This window comes from Ranitomeya variabilis, chromosome 1 (assembly GCF_051348905.1).
Source record: "Ranitomeya variabilis isolate aRanVar5 chromosome 1, aRanVar5.hap1, whole genome shotgun sequence".
In the NCBI taxonomy this organism is placed as follows: domain Eukaryota; kingdom Metazoa; phylum Chordata; class Amphibia; order Anura; family Dendrobatidae; genus Ranitomeya; species Ranitomeya variabilis.
In genome coordinates, this window is record NC_135232.1 from 253423300 (window position 1) to 253438590 (window position 15291).

Consider the following 15291-nt stretch of genomic DNA (forward strand, 5'->3'; position numbering starts at 1 on the left):
ATAAAAAAACAGTGGGAGAGTAATATTGCCCTTTCAGCTTGTGTGCCAGTCTTGACTCCTGGGTGTGCCACCTCTCTCATTCAGTGGGCCATAGAAAGCATTTTTTTTTTTTCCTTGATTTGTGTTCTAAAATCTACCTCAACACAAAAACACTACATCAATCAGTGGTAGAAAAATATTGGCCTCAGTCAGGGCTTGTGTGCCACTGCTGTGTGTGCTATCTCTCATTCAGTGGGCTATAGAAAGCCTATTTATTTATTTATTTATTTTTTTTCTTATTATTTGGTTTCTAAAGTCTCCCTGAAAAAAAAAAAAAAAAAAAAAAACAGTGGGAGAGTAATATTGCCCTTTCAGCTTGTGTGCCAGTCTTGACTCCTGGGTGTGCCACCTCTCTCTCATTCAGTGGGCCATAGAAAGCCTATTTATTTTTTTGGTTTTTTTAATATTATTTGGTTTCTAAAGTCTCCCTGAAAATAAAAAAAAAAAAACTTAAAAAAACAGTGGGAGAGTAATATTGCCCTTTCAGCTTGTGTGCCAGTCTTGACTCCTGGGTGTGCCACCTCTCTCATTCAGTGGGCCATAGAAAGCCTATTTATTTATTTTTTTAAATATTATTGGGTTTCTAAAGTCTCCCTTAAAAAACAAAAAATACATAAAAAAACAGTGGGAGAGTAATATTGCCCTTTCAGCTTGTGTGCCAGTCTTGACTCCTGGGTGTGCCACCTCTCTCATTCAGTGGGCCATAGAAAGTCTATTTATTTTTTTAAAAAAATATTATTGGGATTCTAAAGTCTCCCTTAACCCCTTCCTGACATCCGACGTACTATCCCGTCGAGGTGGGGTGGGCCCGTATGACCGCCGACGGGATAGTACGTCATGCCCTTTAATGCGACACCGCGACTTAAGTCGCGGTGATCGCATTAAAATTCCGACGCCATCTCACCTGGGGGAAGATGGCCTCGGCATTTCGGGGTATGGCGCCGCCCCCCCGGCCTCCCGATCGCTGTGATTGGCTGTTCAATTCTGAACAGCGAATCACAGCCTTTCTCACTGTTTCAGCCAATCAGATTGGCTGAAACAGTGAGGTCCCAGGCTAGGATCGAGTACCGATGTACTCGATCCTGGGGCCGGTGCCTGGTAACGCCAGGCACCGGCCAAAACCCCCCGGATTGGCGCGATCGACGATCACATCGATCGCGCCAATCGCAGGGCACAGCGGCGGTATTACCGCGCTGTGCCCTGCCTGGACCGGCGCCCCCTCTGCCCTGCCCTGCGTCCTCATGTGTCCGGATCCTGCAGCTGATTGGCGCGATCGATGTGATCGTCGATCGCGTCAATCAGGGCACAGACCCGCCGCATTGGCGCGATCGACGATCACATCGATCGCGCCAATGGCGGGGCACAGCGGCGATGTTACCGCGCTGTGCCCTGCTTGAATATAAATGCAGCCACAGCCCTGCCTCATCTCCGGATCCTCTGGCAATCAGAGGGCACAGCAGCGGTGTGCCCGCGCTGTGCCCTGATGGTGTCCTGGGGGTGACCTACCGGTCACCTGCCGGTCACCTACTGGTGACCTGCCGGTGACCTGCCTATGATCGGAGCTGTGAGCTCCGATCATAGGCTGGTGCCTAGCAACACCGGCGTCACCAGGGCCTCCCCTGATTGGTGGGATCGATGTGATCATCGATCCCACCAATCACAGGTCACAGCAGCGGTGTGACCGCTCTGTGACCTGTGTCCACCTGTCCCTGACCTGTCTGACCGCTCTTCAGGAATCCTCACACTTGGTGAGGGTTCCTGCAGAGCGGTCACGCTGTCAGATCCCCCTCCTGTGCTGAGACTTGTGGTGCCACAGTAGCCTGTGACACCATAATTCTCGCTAAAAAAAACAAAAGAAAGAAGACAGAAGAAAGAAGACAGAAGAAAGAAGAGAGACTACAACCGTAAGTGTTGATACCCCGATCCCGGCCCGATCTTTCTTACCCCCCCCATCCCCCCTTACCCCCCCCCATCCCCCCTCCACCCCCACTTTGCGCCGCGTCCGTCCGTGCCCAAATTTAGCAGCCGCCGAGCGTTGATTGGTGACGCAGTTCACCGATCAACACTCGTGCTCACTTTTCTCCTCCACATCCCCTTGCGCACACCCCGCCGCTGCGTCTGAACCCGTGCCTTTCGTTTCTTTTTTTTTTTTCCCACATCCCCTTGCACGCACCCCGCCGCTGCGTCTGAACCCGTGCCTTTCGTTTCTTTTTTTTTTTCCCACATCCCCTTGCGCGCACCCCGCCGCTGCGTCTGAACCCGTGCCTTTCGTTTCTTTTTTTTTTTCCCACATCCCCTTGCGCGCACCCCGCCGCTGCGTCTGAACCCGTGCCTTTCGTTTCTTTTTTTTTTTCCCACATCCCCTTGCGCGCACCCCGCCGCTGCGTCTGAACCCGTGCCTTTCGTTTCTTTTTTTTTTTCCCACATCCCCTTGCGCGCACCCCGCCGCTGCGTCTGAACCCGTGCCTTTCGTTTCTTTTTTTTTTTCCCACATCCCCTTGCGCGCACCCCGCCGCTGCGTCTGAACCCGTGCCTTTTGTTTCTTTTTTTTTTTTCCACATCCCCTTGCGCGCACCCCGCCGCTGCGTCTGAACCCGTGCCTTTCGTTTCTTTTTTTTTTTTTCCACATCCCCTTGCGCGCACCCCGCCGCTGCGTCTGAACCCGTGCCTTTCGTTTCTTTTTTTTTTTCCCACATCCCCTTGCGCGCACCCCGCCGCTGCGTCTGAACCCGTGCCTTTCGTTTCTTTTTTTTTTTTCCCACATCCCCTTGCACGCACCCCGCCGCTGCGTCTGAACCCGTGCCTTTCGTTTCTTTTTTTTTTTCCCACATCCCCTTGCGCGCACCCCGCCGCTGCGTCTGAACCCGTGCCTTTCGTTTCTTTTTTTTTTTTCCCACATCCCCTTGCACGCACCCCGCCGCTGCGTCTGAACCCGTGCCTTTCGTTTCTTTTTTTTTTTCCCACATCCCCTTGCGCGCACCCCGCCGCTGCGTCTGAACCCGTGCCTTTTGTTTCTTTTTTTTTTTTTCCACATCCCCGTCCGCGCACCCAGCCGCCGCCGCCGAACTTTGATAAGTGACTCGGTTCACTTATCAGAGCTCTCGTGCCTGGCGTTTTTTCCACATCCCCATTCACACACCCAGCAGGCGCCGAACTTTGATAAGTGACGCAGTTCACTTATCAGAGCTAGGGCCTGCTGTTTTAGACTTTTCCTTTCACAGGTATTTTTTTTCCCTATTTGCTTTTTTTCTTTTAGCTTTTACTTTTCAGAAGTTTGCACCAAACACTACCCCCCCACACACGTACACATAGTTCCAATAAATTGCACCCAAGCACCATATTCACACAAAAAATGTCCCGTTCGTCCCGTTCGTCCCAGCAGCGCTATTCAGCAGAGGAGGCATATTCTTTTCTTGCCTCCGACACTGATAGCGAGGGAGAGGATCCCACATTCCTTTACTCTTCAGATTCTTCATCCTCTTCCTCCTCCTCCTCCTCCTCATCTTCCTCCTCGGGTCCTGCGGAACCGCCTCGCAGACGCCCCAGGAGAGAAGATGACGCAGCACCCACTCCTGAAGATGAACCAGCGCGCCCTTCTTCGGACCCCATATGGACCTCGCCCCCGAAAATTACGAGCCACTGATTCCTGATTTTGTGGCAGAATCAGGAATCAGGTTTGACACCACCGGCCTCACAGAAATAGACTTTTTCAAAGTCTTTTTCTCTGAGGATTTTGTTAACCTCATGGTGGAGCAAACTAATTTATATGCTTGGCAATTTTTGGAGCAAAACCCCGTTTCATCATTTTCTAACTGGTCTCCTGTAGACGCAGTTGAAATGATGCAGTTTTGGGGCCTGGTCCTCCACATGGGGATCGTGAAGAAGCCAGAACTTCGGCAATATTGGAGTGTGGATATTTTATATAACACTCCAGTGTGCCGAATGGTCATGGCTCGGACGCGTTTTGAGGCCATCCACAAATTCCTGCATTATTCCGATAATGCACAGTGTCCCGCACGAGATGACCCCAATTTTGACCGTCTGTTCAAAGTTCGGCCGGTCATCGAACACTTCAGCAAAAAGTTTGCTGAAGTGTACGTGCCCAAAAGGGACATCTGTGTGGATGAGTCCTTGGTTCATTTTAAGGGGCGGCTCAGATTCCGTCAATACCTGCCCAGCAAAAGGGCCAGGTATGGAATCAAACTCTACAAGCTGTGTGAGAGTACCTCAGGGTACACCCACAGCTTTAGAGTTTACGAAGGGAAGGACAGCAGGATTGAACCGCCTGAGTGTCCCCCTGTCTTGGGAGTGAGTGGGAAAATAGTGTGGGATTTGGTGCACCCACTGCTGGATAAAGGTTATCACCTCTACACCGATAACTTTTATTCCAGCATCCCACTCTACAAATCCCTCTCTGCGCGAGGTACCGCAGCCTGCGGTACTGTCCGCAAAAATCAGAGAGGCCTCCCGAAGACGCTACTTGGGCAGATGCTCAGAAAAGGTGAGAGCAAAGCCCAATGTAGCGACCACCTGCTGGTGGTCAAGTACAAGGACAAGAGGGATGTCCTTCTGTTGACCACCATACACGGTGATGGCAGCACCCTCAGCACTGTACGGGGTACCTCTACACAGGTCTGCAAACCGGACTGTGTACTGGGGTACAACAAAAACATGGGGGGCGTTGATCTCTCCGATCAACTCCTCCAACCGTACAGTGCTTTGAGGAAGGCCAAGGTGTGGTACAAAAAGCTGTCGGTGTACATCGTACAAATGGCAATGCTTAACGCTTTCCTGCTGTCACGATGTGCACGCCACACCGATACGACGTACCTTCAGTTCCAGGAGGTAGTGGTTAAGGCCCTGATGTTTGGCACGAGGGAAGGAGCGGGCCCCAGTACTTCCGGAACTGAAGGTGCTCGTATTGTACCAGGTCAGCATTTTCCGGGGGTGGTCCCGCCAACTGGTAGAAAAGGTAAGCCGCAAAAAAGGTGCCGAGTGTGCTACAAACGAGGAGTACGCAAGGACACCATCTATCAATGCGACACCTGCCCCGACAAACCTGGCCTGTGTATGAAGGACTGCTTCAAATTGTACCACACCTCCATGCACTACTAATTAGGAACCAGTAGATTAGTTCCAAAGAGGGGGCACATCTAAGTAAGTTCCATGGGGGTCTAGGTTCCAAAATGATGTCACTTGTGGGTTTTTTTTACTGTTTAGGCACATCAGGGGCTCTGCAAACGGAACATGACGCCCTCAGAACCAGTCCATCAAAGTCTGCATTCCAAATCGTCACTGCTTCCCTTCTGAGTCCCGAAGTGCCAAAACAGTTTTTTCCCACATATGGGGTACCAGCGTACTCAGAACAAAATGGACAGCAACTTTTGGGGTCCAATTTCTCTTGTTACCCTTGGGAAAATAAAAAATTGGGGACTGAAAGATCATTTTTGTGGGGAAAAAATAGGATTTTTTATTTTCACGCCCGGGCGTTATAAACTTTCGTGAAGCACTTGGGGGATAAAAGTGCTCACGACACATCTAGATAAGTTCCTTAGGGGGTCTAGTTTCCAAAATGGGGTCACTTATGGGGGGTTTCTACTGTTTAGGCACATCAGGGGCTCACCAAATGGAACATGATGCCCGCAGACAATTCCATCAAAGTCTGCATTCCAAAAACGTCACTACTTCCCTTCCGAGCCCCGAAGTGTGCCCAAACAGTAGTTTTCTCCCACATATGTGGTACCAGCGTACCCAGGACAAATTGGACAACAACTTTTGGGGTCCAATTTCTCCTGTTACCCTTGGGAAAATAAAACATTGGGGACTGAAAGATCATTTTTGTGGGGAAAAAATAGGATTTTTTATTTTCACGCCCGGGCGTTATAAACTTTCGTGAAGCACTTGGGGGATAAAAGTGCTCACGACACATCTAGATAAGTTCCTTAGGGGGTCTAGTTTCCAAAATGGGGTCACTTATGGGGGGTTTCTACTGTTTAGGCACATCAGGGGCTCACCAAATGGAACATGATGCCCGCAGACAATTCCATCAAAGTCTGCATTCCAAAAACGTCACTACTTCCCTTCCGAGCCCCGAAGTGTGCCCAAACAGTAGTTTTCTCCCACATATGTGGTACCAGCGTACCCAGGACAAATTGGACAACAACTTTTGGGGTCCAATTTCTCCTGTTACCCTTGGGAAAATAAAACATTGGGGACTGAAAGATCATTTTTGTGGGGAAAAAATAGGATTTTTTATTTTCACGCCCGGGCGTTATAAACTTTCGTGAAGCACTTGGGGGATAAAAGTGCTCACGACACATCTAGATAAGTTCCTTAGGGGGTCTAGTTTCCAAAATGGGGTCACTTATGGGGGGTTTCTACTGTTTAGGCACATCAGGGGCTCACCAAATGGAACATGATGCCCGCAGACAATTCCATCAAAGTCTGCATTCCAAAAACGTCACTACTTCCCTTCCGAGCCCCGAAGTGTGCCCAAACAGTAGTTTTCTCCCACATATGTGGTACCAGCGTACCCAGGACAAATTGGACAACAACTTTTGGGGTCCAATTTCTCCTGTTACCCTTGGGAAAATAAAACATTGGGGACTGAAAGATCATTTTTGTGGGGAAAAAATAGGATTTTTTATTTTCACGCCCGGGCGTTATAAACTTTCGTGAAGCACTTGGGGGATAAAAGTGCTCACAACACATCTAGATAAGTTCCTTAGGGGGTCTAGTTTCCAAAATGGGGTCACTTATGGGGGGTTTCCACTGTTTAGGCACATCAGGGGCTCGCCAAACACGACATGACATCCGATCTCAATTCCAGCCAATTTTAGCTTGAAAATGTCAAAGGGCGCTCCTTTCCTTCTGAGCCCTGCCATGCGCCCAAACAGTGGTTCCCCCCCACATATGGGGTATCAGCCTACTCAGGACAAATTGGACAACAACTTTTGGGGTCCAATTTTTCCTGCTACCCTTGAGAAAATAAAAAATTGAGGACTAAACGATCATGTTTGTAGAAAAAATGGGATTTTTTATTTTCACACCCGGGCGTTATAGACTTTCGTGAAGCACTTGGGGGATAAAAGTGCTCACGACACATCTAGATAAGTTCCTTAGGGGGTCTAGTTTCCAAAATGGGGTCACTTATGGGGGGTTTCCACTGTTTAGGCACATCAGGGGCTCGCCAAACACGACATGACATCCGATCTCAATTCCAGCCAATTTTAGCTTGAAAATGTGAAAGGGCGCCCCTTTCCTTCTGAGCCCTGCCATGCGCCCAAACAGTGGTTCCCCCCCACATATGGGGTATCAGCCTACTCAGGACAAATTGGACAACAACTTTTGGGGTCCAATTTTTCCTGCTACCCTTGAGAAAATAAAAAATTGAGGACTAAACGATCATGTTTGTAGAAAAAATGGGATTTTTTATTTTCACACCCGGGCGTTATAAACTTTCGTGAAGCACTTGGGGGATAAAAGTGCTCACGACACATCTAGATAAGTTCCTTAGGGGGTCTAGTTTCCAAAATGGGGTCACTTATGGGGGGTTTCCACTGTTTAGGCACATCAGGGGCTCGCCAAACACGACATGACATCCGATCTCAATTCCAGCCAATTTTAGCTTGAAAATGTGAAAGGGCGCCCCTTTCCTTCTGAGCCCTGCCATGCGCCCAAACAGTGGTTCCCCCCCACATATGGGGTATCAGTGTACTCAGGACAAATTGGACAACAACTTTTGGGGTCCAATTTTTCCTGCTACCCTTGAGAAAATAAAAAATTGAGGACTAAACGATCATGTTTGTAGAAAAAATGGGATTTTTTATTTTCACACCCGGGCGTTATAGACTTTCGTGAAGCACTTGGGGGATAAAAGTGCTCACGACACATCTAGATAAGTTCCTTAGGGGGTCTAGTTTCCAAAATGGGGTCACTTATGGGGGGTTTCCACTGTTTAGGCACATCAGGGGCTCGCCAAACACGACATGACATCCGATCTCAATTCCAGCCAATTTTAGCTTGAAAATGTGAAAGGGCGCCCCTTTCCTTCTGAGCCCTGCCATGCGCCCAAACAGTGGTTCCCCCCCACATATGGGGTATCAGTGTACTCAGGACAAATTGGACAACAACTTTTGGGGTCCAATTTTTCCTGCTACCCTTGAGAAAATAAAAAATTGAGGACTAAACGATCATGTTTGTAGAAAAAATGGGATTTTTTATTTTCACACCCGGGCGTTATAAACTTTCGTGAAGCACTTGGGGGATAAAAGTGCTCACGACACATCTAGATAAATTCCTTAGGGGGTCTAGTTTCCAAAATGGGGTCACTTATGGGGGGTTTCCACTGTTTAGGCACATCAGGGGCTCGCCAAACACGACATGACATCCGATCTCAATTCCAGCCAATTTTAGCTTGAAAATGTCAAAGGGCGCTCCTTTCCTTCTGAGCCCTGCCATGCGCCCAAACAGTGGTTCCCCCCCACATATGGGGTATCAGCCTACTCAGGACAAATTGGACAACAACTTTTGGGGTCCAATTTTTCCTGCTACCCTTGAGAAAATAAAAAATTGAGGACTAAACTATCATGTTTGTAGAAAAAATGGGATTTTTTATTTTCACACCCGGGCGTTATAAACTTTCGTGAAGCACTTGGGGGATAAAAGTGCTCACGACACATCTAGATAAGTTCCTTAGGGGGTCTAGTTTCCAAAATGGGGTCACTTATGGGGGGTTTCCACTGTTTAGGCACATCAGGGGCTCGCCAAACACGACATGACATCCGATCTCAATTCCAGCCAATTTTAGCTTGAAAATGTCAAAGGGCGCTCCTTTCCTTCTGAGCCCTGCCATGCGCCCAAACAGTGGTTCCCCCCCACATATGGGGTATCAGCCTACTCAGGACAAATTGGACAACAACTTTTGGGGTCCAATTTTTCCTGCTACCCTTGAGAAAATAAAAAATTGAGGACTAAACGATCATGTTTGTAGAAAAAATGGGATTTTTTATTTTCACACCCGGGCGTTATAAACTTTCGTGAAGCACTTGGGGGATAAAAGTGCTCACGACACATCTAGATAAGTTCCTTAGGGGGTCTAGTTTCCAAAATGGGGTCACTTATGGGGGGTTTCTACTGTTTAGGCACATCAGGGGCTCGCCAAACACGACATGACATCCGATCTCAATTCCAGCCAATTTTTGCTTGAAAATGTGAAAGGGCGCCCCTTTCCTTCTGAGCCCTGCCATGCGCCCAAACAGTGGTTCCCCCCCACATATGGGGTATCAGTGTACTCAGGACAAATTGGACAACAACTTTTGGGGTCCAATTTCTCCTGCTACCCTTGAGAAAATAAAAAATTGGGGACTAAACGATCATGTTTGTAGAAAAAATAGGATTTTTTATTTTCACACCCGGGCGTTATAAACTTTCGTGAAGCACTTGGGGGATAAAAGTGCTCACGACGCATCTAGATAAGTTCCTTAGGGGGTCTAGTTTCCAAAATGGGGTCACTTATGGGGGGTTTCCACTGTTTAGGCACATCAGGGGCTGGCCAAACACGACATGGCGTCCGATTTCAATTGCAGCCAATTTTAGCTTGAAAATGTCAAACGACGCTCCTTTCCTTCTGAGCTCTGCCGTGCGCCCAAAAAGTGGTTCTCCCTCACATGTGGGGTATCAGCGTACTCAGGACAAATTGGGCAACAACTTTTAAGGTCCATTTTCTATTTTTACCCTTGGGAAATTAAAAAAATTATTGCTGAAAGATCATTTTTGTGACTAAAAAGTAAAATGTTAATTTTTTCCTTCCATGTTGCTTCTGCTGCTGTGAAACACCTGAAGGGTTAATAAACTTCTTGAATGTGGTTTTGAGCAGCTTGAGGGGTGCAGTTTTCAGAATGGTGTCACTTTTTGGTATTTTCTGCCATATAGACCCCTCAAAATGACTTCAAATGTGAGGTGGTCCCTAAAAAAAATGGTTTTGTAAATTATGTTGTAAAAATGAGAAATTGCTGTTCAAATTTTAACCCTTATAACTTCCTAAAAAAAAAAAATTGTGTTTCCAAAATTGCGCTGATGTAAAGTAAACATGTGGGAAATGTTATTTATTAACTATTTTGTGTCACATAACTCTCTGGTTTAACAGAATAAAAATGAAAAGTTGGAAAATTACCAAATTTTCAAAATTTTCGCCAATTTTCCTTTTTTTTCACAAATAAACGCAAGTAATATCGAAGAAATTTTACCACTATCATGAAGGACAATATGTTACAAGAAAACAATCTCAGAATCGCTAAGATCCGTTGGAGCGTTTCGGAGTTATAACTTCATAAAGGGACAGTGGTCAGAATTGTAAAAATTGGCCCGGTCATGAACGTGCAAACCACCCTTGGGGGTGAAGGGGTTAAAAAACAAAAAATACATAAAAAAACAGTGGGAGAGTAATATTGCCCTTTCAGCTTGTGTGCCAGTCTTGACTCCTGGGTGTGCCACCTCTCTCATTCAGTGGGCCATAGAAAGCATTTTTTTTTTTTTTCCTTGATTTGTGTTCTAAAATCTACCTCAACACAAAAACACTACATCAATCAGTGGGAGAAAAATATTGGCCTCAGTCAGGGCTTGTGTGCCACTGCTGTGTGTGCTATCTCTCATTCAGTGGGCTATAGAAAGCCTATTTATTTATTTATTTTTTTTCTTATTATTTGGTTTCTAAAGTCTCCCTGAAAAAAAAAAAAAAAAAAAAAAAAACAGTGGGAGAGTAATATTGCCCTTTCAGCTTGTGTGCCAGTCTTGACTCCTGGGTGTGCCACCTCTCTCTCATTCAGTGGGCCATAGAAAGCCTATTTATTTTTTTGGTTTTTTTAATATTATTTGGTTTCTAAAGTCTCCCTGAAAATAAAAAAAAAAAACTTAAAAAAACAGTGGGAGAGTAATATTGCCCTTTCAGCTTGTGTGCCAGTCTTGACTCCTGGGTGTGCCACCTCTCTCATTCAGTGGGCCATAGAAAGCCTATTTATTTTTTTTTAAAATATTATTGGGTTTCTAAAGTCTCCCTTAAAAAACAAAAAATACATAAAAAAACAGTGGGAGAGTAATATTGCCCTTTCAGCTTGTGTGCCAGTCTTGACTCCTGGGTGTGCCACCTCTCTCATTCAGTGGGCTATAGAAAGTCTATTTATTTATTTTTTTAAATATTATTGGGATTCTAAAGTCTCCCTTAAAAAACAAAAAATACATAAAAAAACAGTGGGAGAGTAATATTGCCCTTTCAGCTTGTGTGCCAGTCTTGACTCCTGGGTGTGCCACCTCTCTCATTCAGTGGGCCATAGAAAGCATTTTTTTTTTTTCCTTGATTTGTGTTCTAAAATCTACCTCAACACAAAAACACTACATCAATCAGTGGGAGAAAAATATTGGCCTCAGTCAGGGCTTGTGTGCCACTGCTGTGTGTGCTATCTCTCATTCAGTGGGCTATAGAAAGCCTATTTATTTATTTATTTTTTTTCTTATTATTTGGTTTCTAAAGTCTCCTTGAAAAAAAAAAAAAAAAAAAAACAGTGGGAGAGTAATATTGCCCTTTCAGCTTGTGTGCCAGTCTTGACTCCTGGGTGTGCCACCTCTCTCTCATTCAGTGGGCCATAGAAAGCCTATTTATTTTTTTGGTTTTTTTAATATTATTTGGTTTCTAAAGTCTCCCTGAAAAAAAAAAATAAATAAATTAGGTGGGAGATTAATATTGACATTAGTGCTTGAGTGACAGTCCTGCGTGTGTGTCATCTCTGTGATTTTGTGCCACAGAAAACAGAGTGTGTAACATTGTGCCTGATTTTCCTTGTGGTCTCACCAACCTGTTAAGGGATATTGAAATCATACTGAAGTTATAGCTCACCGTGTAAGTTGTTTGACAGCAACAAATAAAGTTACTTTGGTTAAGATTTTAAAACAATGAGGAAGTCTGGTGCAAGAGGTCGTCGTGGGCGTTCATTGTCAGCTGGTAATGATGGTAGTGGTAGTGGAGCATCAGGTGGTCGTGGGGATAAAAATATTCCACCTAAGTCTGGAGCTGTGGAGCCAGTTTCGTCGTCAGGCTACACAAGGCCTCGAACGCTCTCTTTTCTGGGAGTAGGAAAACCGCTTTTAAAGGCGGAGCAGCAACAGCAAGTTTTGGCTTACATTGCAGACTCAGCCTCTAGCTCTTTTGCCTCCTCTTCTGAAACTGGTAAATGTAAAAGCAGCGCGTCGCTTGTGGATGTTCACGGTCAGGGACAAGTCGCTTCCTTGTCCTCCTCAGCAAAAACTACAACAAGAGAGAAGGATGCAGCAGGCGACACAACGGGTCACTCCATGGAGCTCTTTACACATACCGTCCCTGGCTTAGAAAGTGAAACATTTAACAGGCCATGCCCATTACAAGTATATTCTGACATGGAGTGCACTGATGCACAGCCACAGCCAGAGTACTATGCTGCTCCTTTGACTCAGACCACCACATTGCCCTCTCAGGGTACAGATCCACAATCAGACCCTGATGAGACTATGTTGCCCCGCCACGAACGCTATACCACCGACCGACACAGTGACACAGACGAAGTTGCACACGAGCTCGAAGAGGAGGTAATAGATGACCCAGTTATTGACCCCGATTGGCAGCCATTGGGGGAACAGGGTGCAGGCGGCAGTAGTTCAGAAGCGGAGGTGGAGGAGGGGCCGCAGCAGGCATCAACATCGCAACAGGTTCCATCTGCCGGGCCCGTATCTGGCCCAAAACGCGTGTCAAAGCCAAAACCTGTTGGAGGACAGCGTGGCCATCCGGTTAAAGCTCAGTCTGCAATCCCTGAAAAGGGATCCGAGTCTAGGAAGAGTGCAGTCTGGCATTTTTTTAAACAACATCCAACTGATCAGCGCAAAGTCATCTGTCAAAAATGTTCAACTAGCTTAAGCAGAGGTCAGAATCTGAAAAGTCTAAATACTAGTTGCATGCATAGACACTTAACCACCATGCATTTTCAAGCCTGGACTAACTACCAAACGTCCCTTAAGGTTGTAGCACCCTCGGCCAATGAAGCTAGTCAGCAACGCAACATCCCTTCCGTCACTGTAAGGCCACCATTTTCCGCACCACCGGCAGTATCTGTGCAGGTTTCTTTGCCAGCCAAAAGCAGTCAGGGTCAGGGAACCACCAGTTTTGTAGGAGGAAATATTGCATCTAGGGCACCGGCGGAAACAATACCGTCTCCAACCGTCTCTCAGTCTGCCATGTACACCGGCACACCCGAAAGTTCCACGATCTCCAGCTCTCCAGTCCAGCTCACCCTACATGAGACTCTGGTTAGAAAAAGGAAGTACTTATCCTCGCATCCGCGTACACAGGGTTTTAACACCCACATAGCTAGACTAATCTCGTTAGAGATGATGCCCTACCGGTTAGTTGAAAGCGAAGCTTTCAAAGCCCTGATGGAGTACGCTGAACCACGATACGAGCTACCCAGTCGACACTTTTTTTCCAGAAAAGCCATCCCAGCCCTGCACCAGCATGTTAAACAGCGCATCGTCCATGCACTCAGGCAATCTGTGAGTACAAAGGTGCACCTGACTACAGATGCATGGACCAGTAGGCATGGCCAGGGACGTTATGTGTCCATCACGGCACACTGGGTGAATGTGGTGGATGCAGGGTCCACAGGCGACATCAATTTAGGGACAGTTGTGCCTAGCCCACGGTCTAGGAAACAGTTGGCTGTAGGCGTTCGCACCCCCTCCTCCTCCTCCTCCTCGTCCTCCTGCAGAAGCTACAGCTCTTCCACAGAACGCAGTCTGCCAACCACTCCATCGGCAGATGACACTGTTGCACACCAGTTGTCCCATTATGGGCCAGCTACTGCCAAGCGTCAGCAGGCTGTATTGGCTATGAAGTGTTTGGGCGACAACAGACACACCGCGGAAGTTCTATCCGAGTTCTTGCAACAAGAAACGCAGTCGTGGCTGGGCACAGTAGATCTTGAGGCAGGCAAGGTAGTGAGTGATAACGGAAGGAATTTCATGGCTGCCATCTCCCTTTCCCAACTGAAACACATTCCTTGCCTGGCTCACACCTTAAACCTGGTGGTGCAGTGCTTATTGAAAACTTATCCTGGGTTCTCCGACCTGCTCCTCAAAGTGCGTGCACTTTGCTCACATATCCGACGTTCGCCTGTACACGCCAGCCGTATGCAGACCTATCAGCGGTCTTTGAACCTTCCCCAGCATTGCCTAATCATAGACGTTGCAACAAGGTGGAACTCAACACTGCACATGCTTCAGAGACTGTGCGAACAGAGGCGTGCTGTTATTTATTTGTGGGAGGATACACGGGCAGGCAGTAGGATGGCAGACATGGAGTTGTCAGGTGTGCAGTGGTCTAAGATACAAGACATGTGTCAAGTCCTTCAGTGTTTTGAGGAATGCACACGGCTGGTTAGTGCAGACAACGCCGTAATAAGCATGAGCATCCCCCTAATGCGTCTGCTGATGCAAAGTTTGACGCACATAAAGGAGCAGGCGTCTGCACCAGAGGAAGAGGAAAGCCTTGATGACAGTCAGCCATTGTCTGGTCAGGGCAGTGTACAGGACGAGGTAGCGGGCGAAGAGGAGGTGGAGGACGAGGAGGATGATGGGGATGAGTATATTTTTAATGCCGAACCTTTCCCGGGGGCACAGGAAATTGGTTGCGTGTCACGGCCGGGTTCTGGTTTTTTGAGGGACACAAGTGACGTAGATTTGCCTGCAACTGCCCCTCAACCAATCACAACCGGAGATTTGACAACTGGAACTTTGGCCCACATGGCGGATTATGCCTTACGTATCCTAAAAAGGGACACACGCATTACGAAAATGATGAACGATGACGATTACTGGTTGGCCTGCCTCCTTGATCCACGCTATAAAGGCAAATTGCAAAATATTATGCCACATGAGAACTTGGAACTAATATTAGCAACCAAACAATCAACTCTTGTTGACCGTTTGCTTCAGGCATTCCCAGCACACAGCGCACGTGATCGTTCTCACACGAGCTCCAGGGGGCAGCAGACTAGGAGTGTTAGGGGTGCACACATCAGAAGTGGCGTTGGACAGAGGGGTTTTCTGACCAGGTTGTGGAGTGATTTTGCTATGACCGCAGACAGGACAGGTACTGCTGCATCAATTGAAAGTGACAGGAGACAACATTTGTCCAGTATGGTTACTAACTATTTTTCATCCCTTATCGATGTT

At 47.1% G+C, this 15291-nt stretch overlaps 1 protein-coding gene across 1 annotated transcript in view; it reads left to right on the top strand.

The window, feature by feature from the left end:
• Positions 1–1280: 1280 nt before the first annotated feature.
• LOC143794136 (uncharacterized) overlaps positions 1281–15291 on the top strand; it is a 60505-nt gene continuing 46494 nt past the window's right edge. The window contains exon 1 of the mRNA XM_077280945.1: positions 1281–1308. Coding sequence (XP_077137060.1) covers positions 1281–1308 — 28 coding nt within the window. The remainder of the gene's footprint in view (positions 1309–15291) is intronic.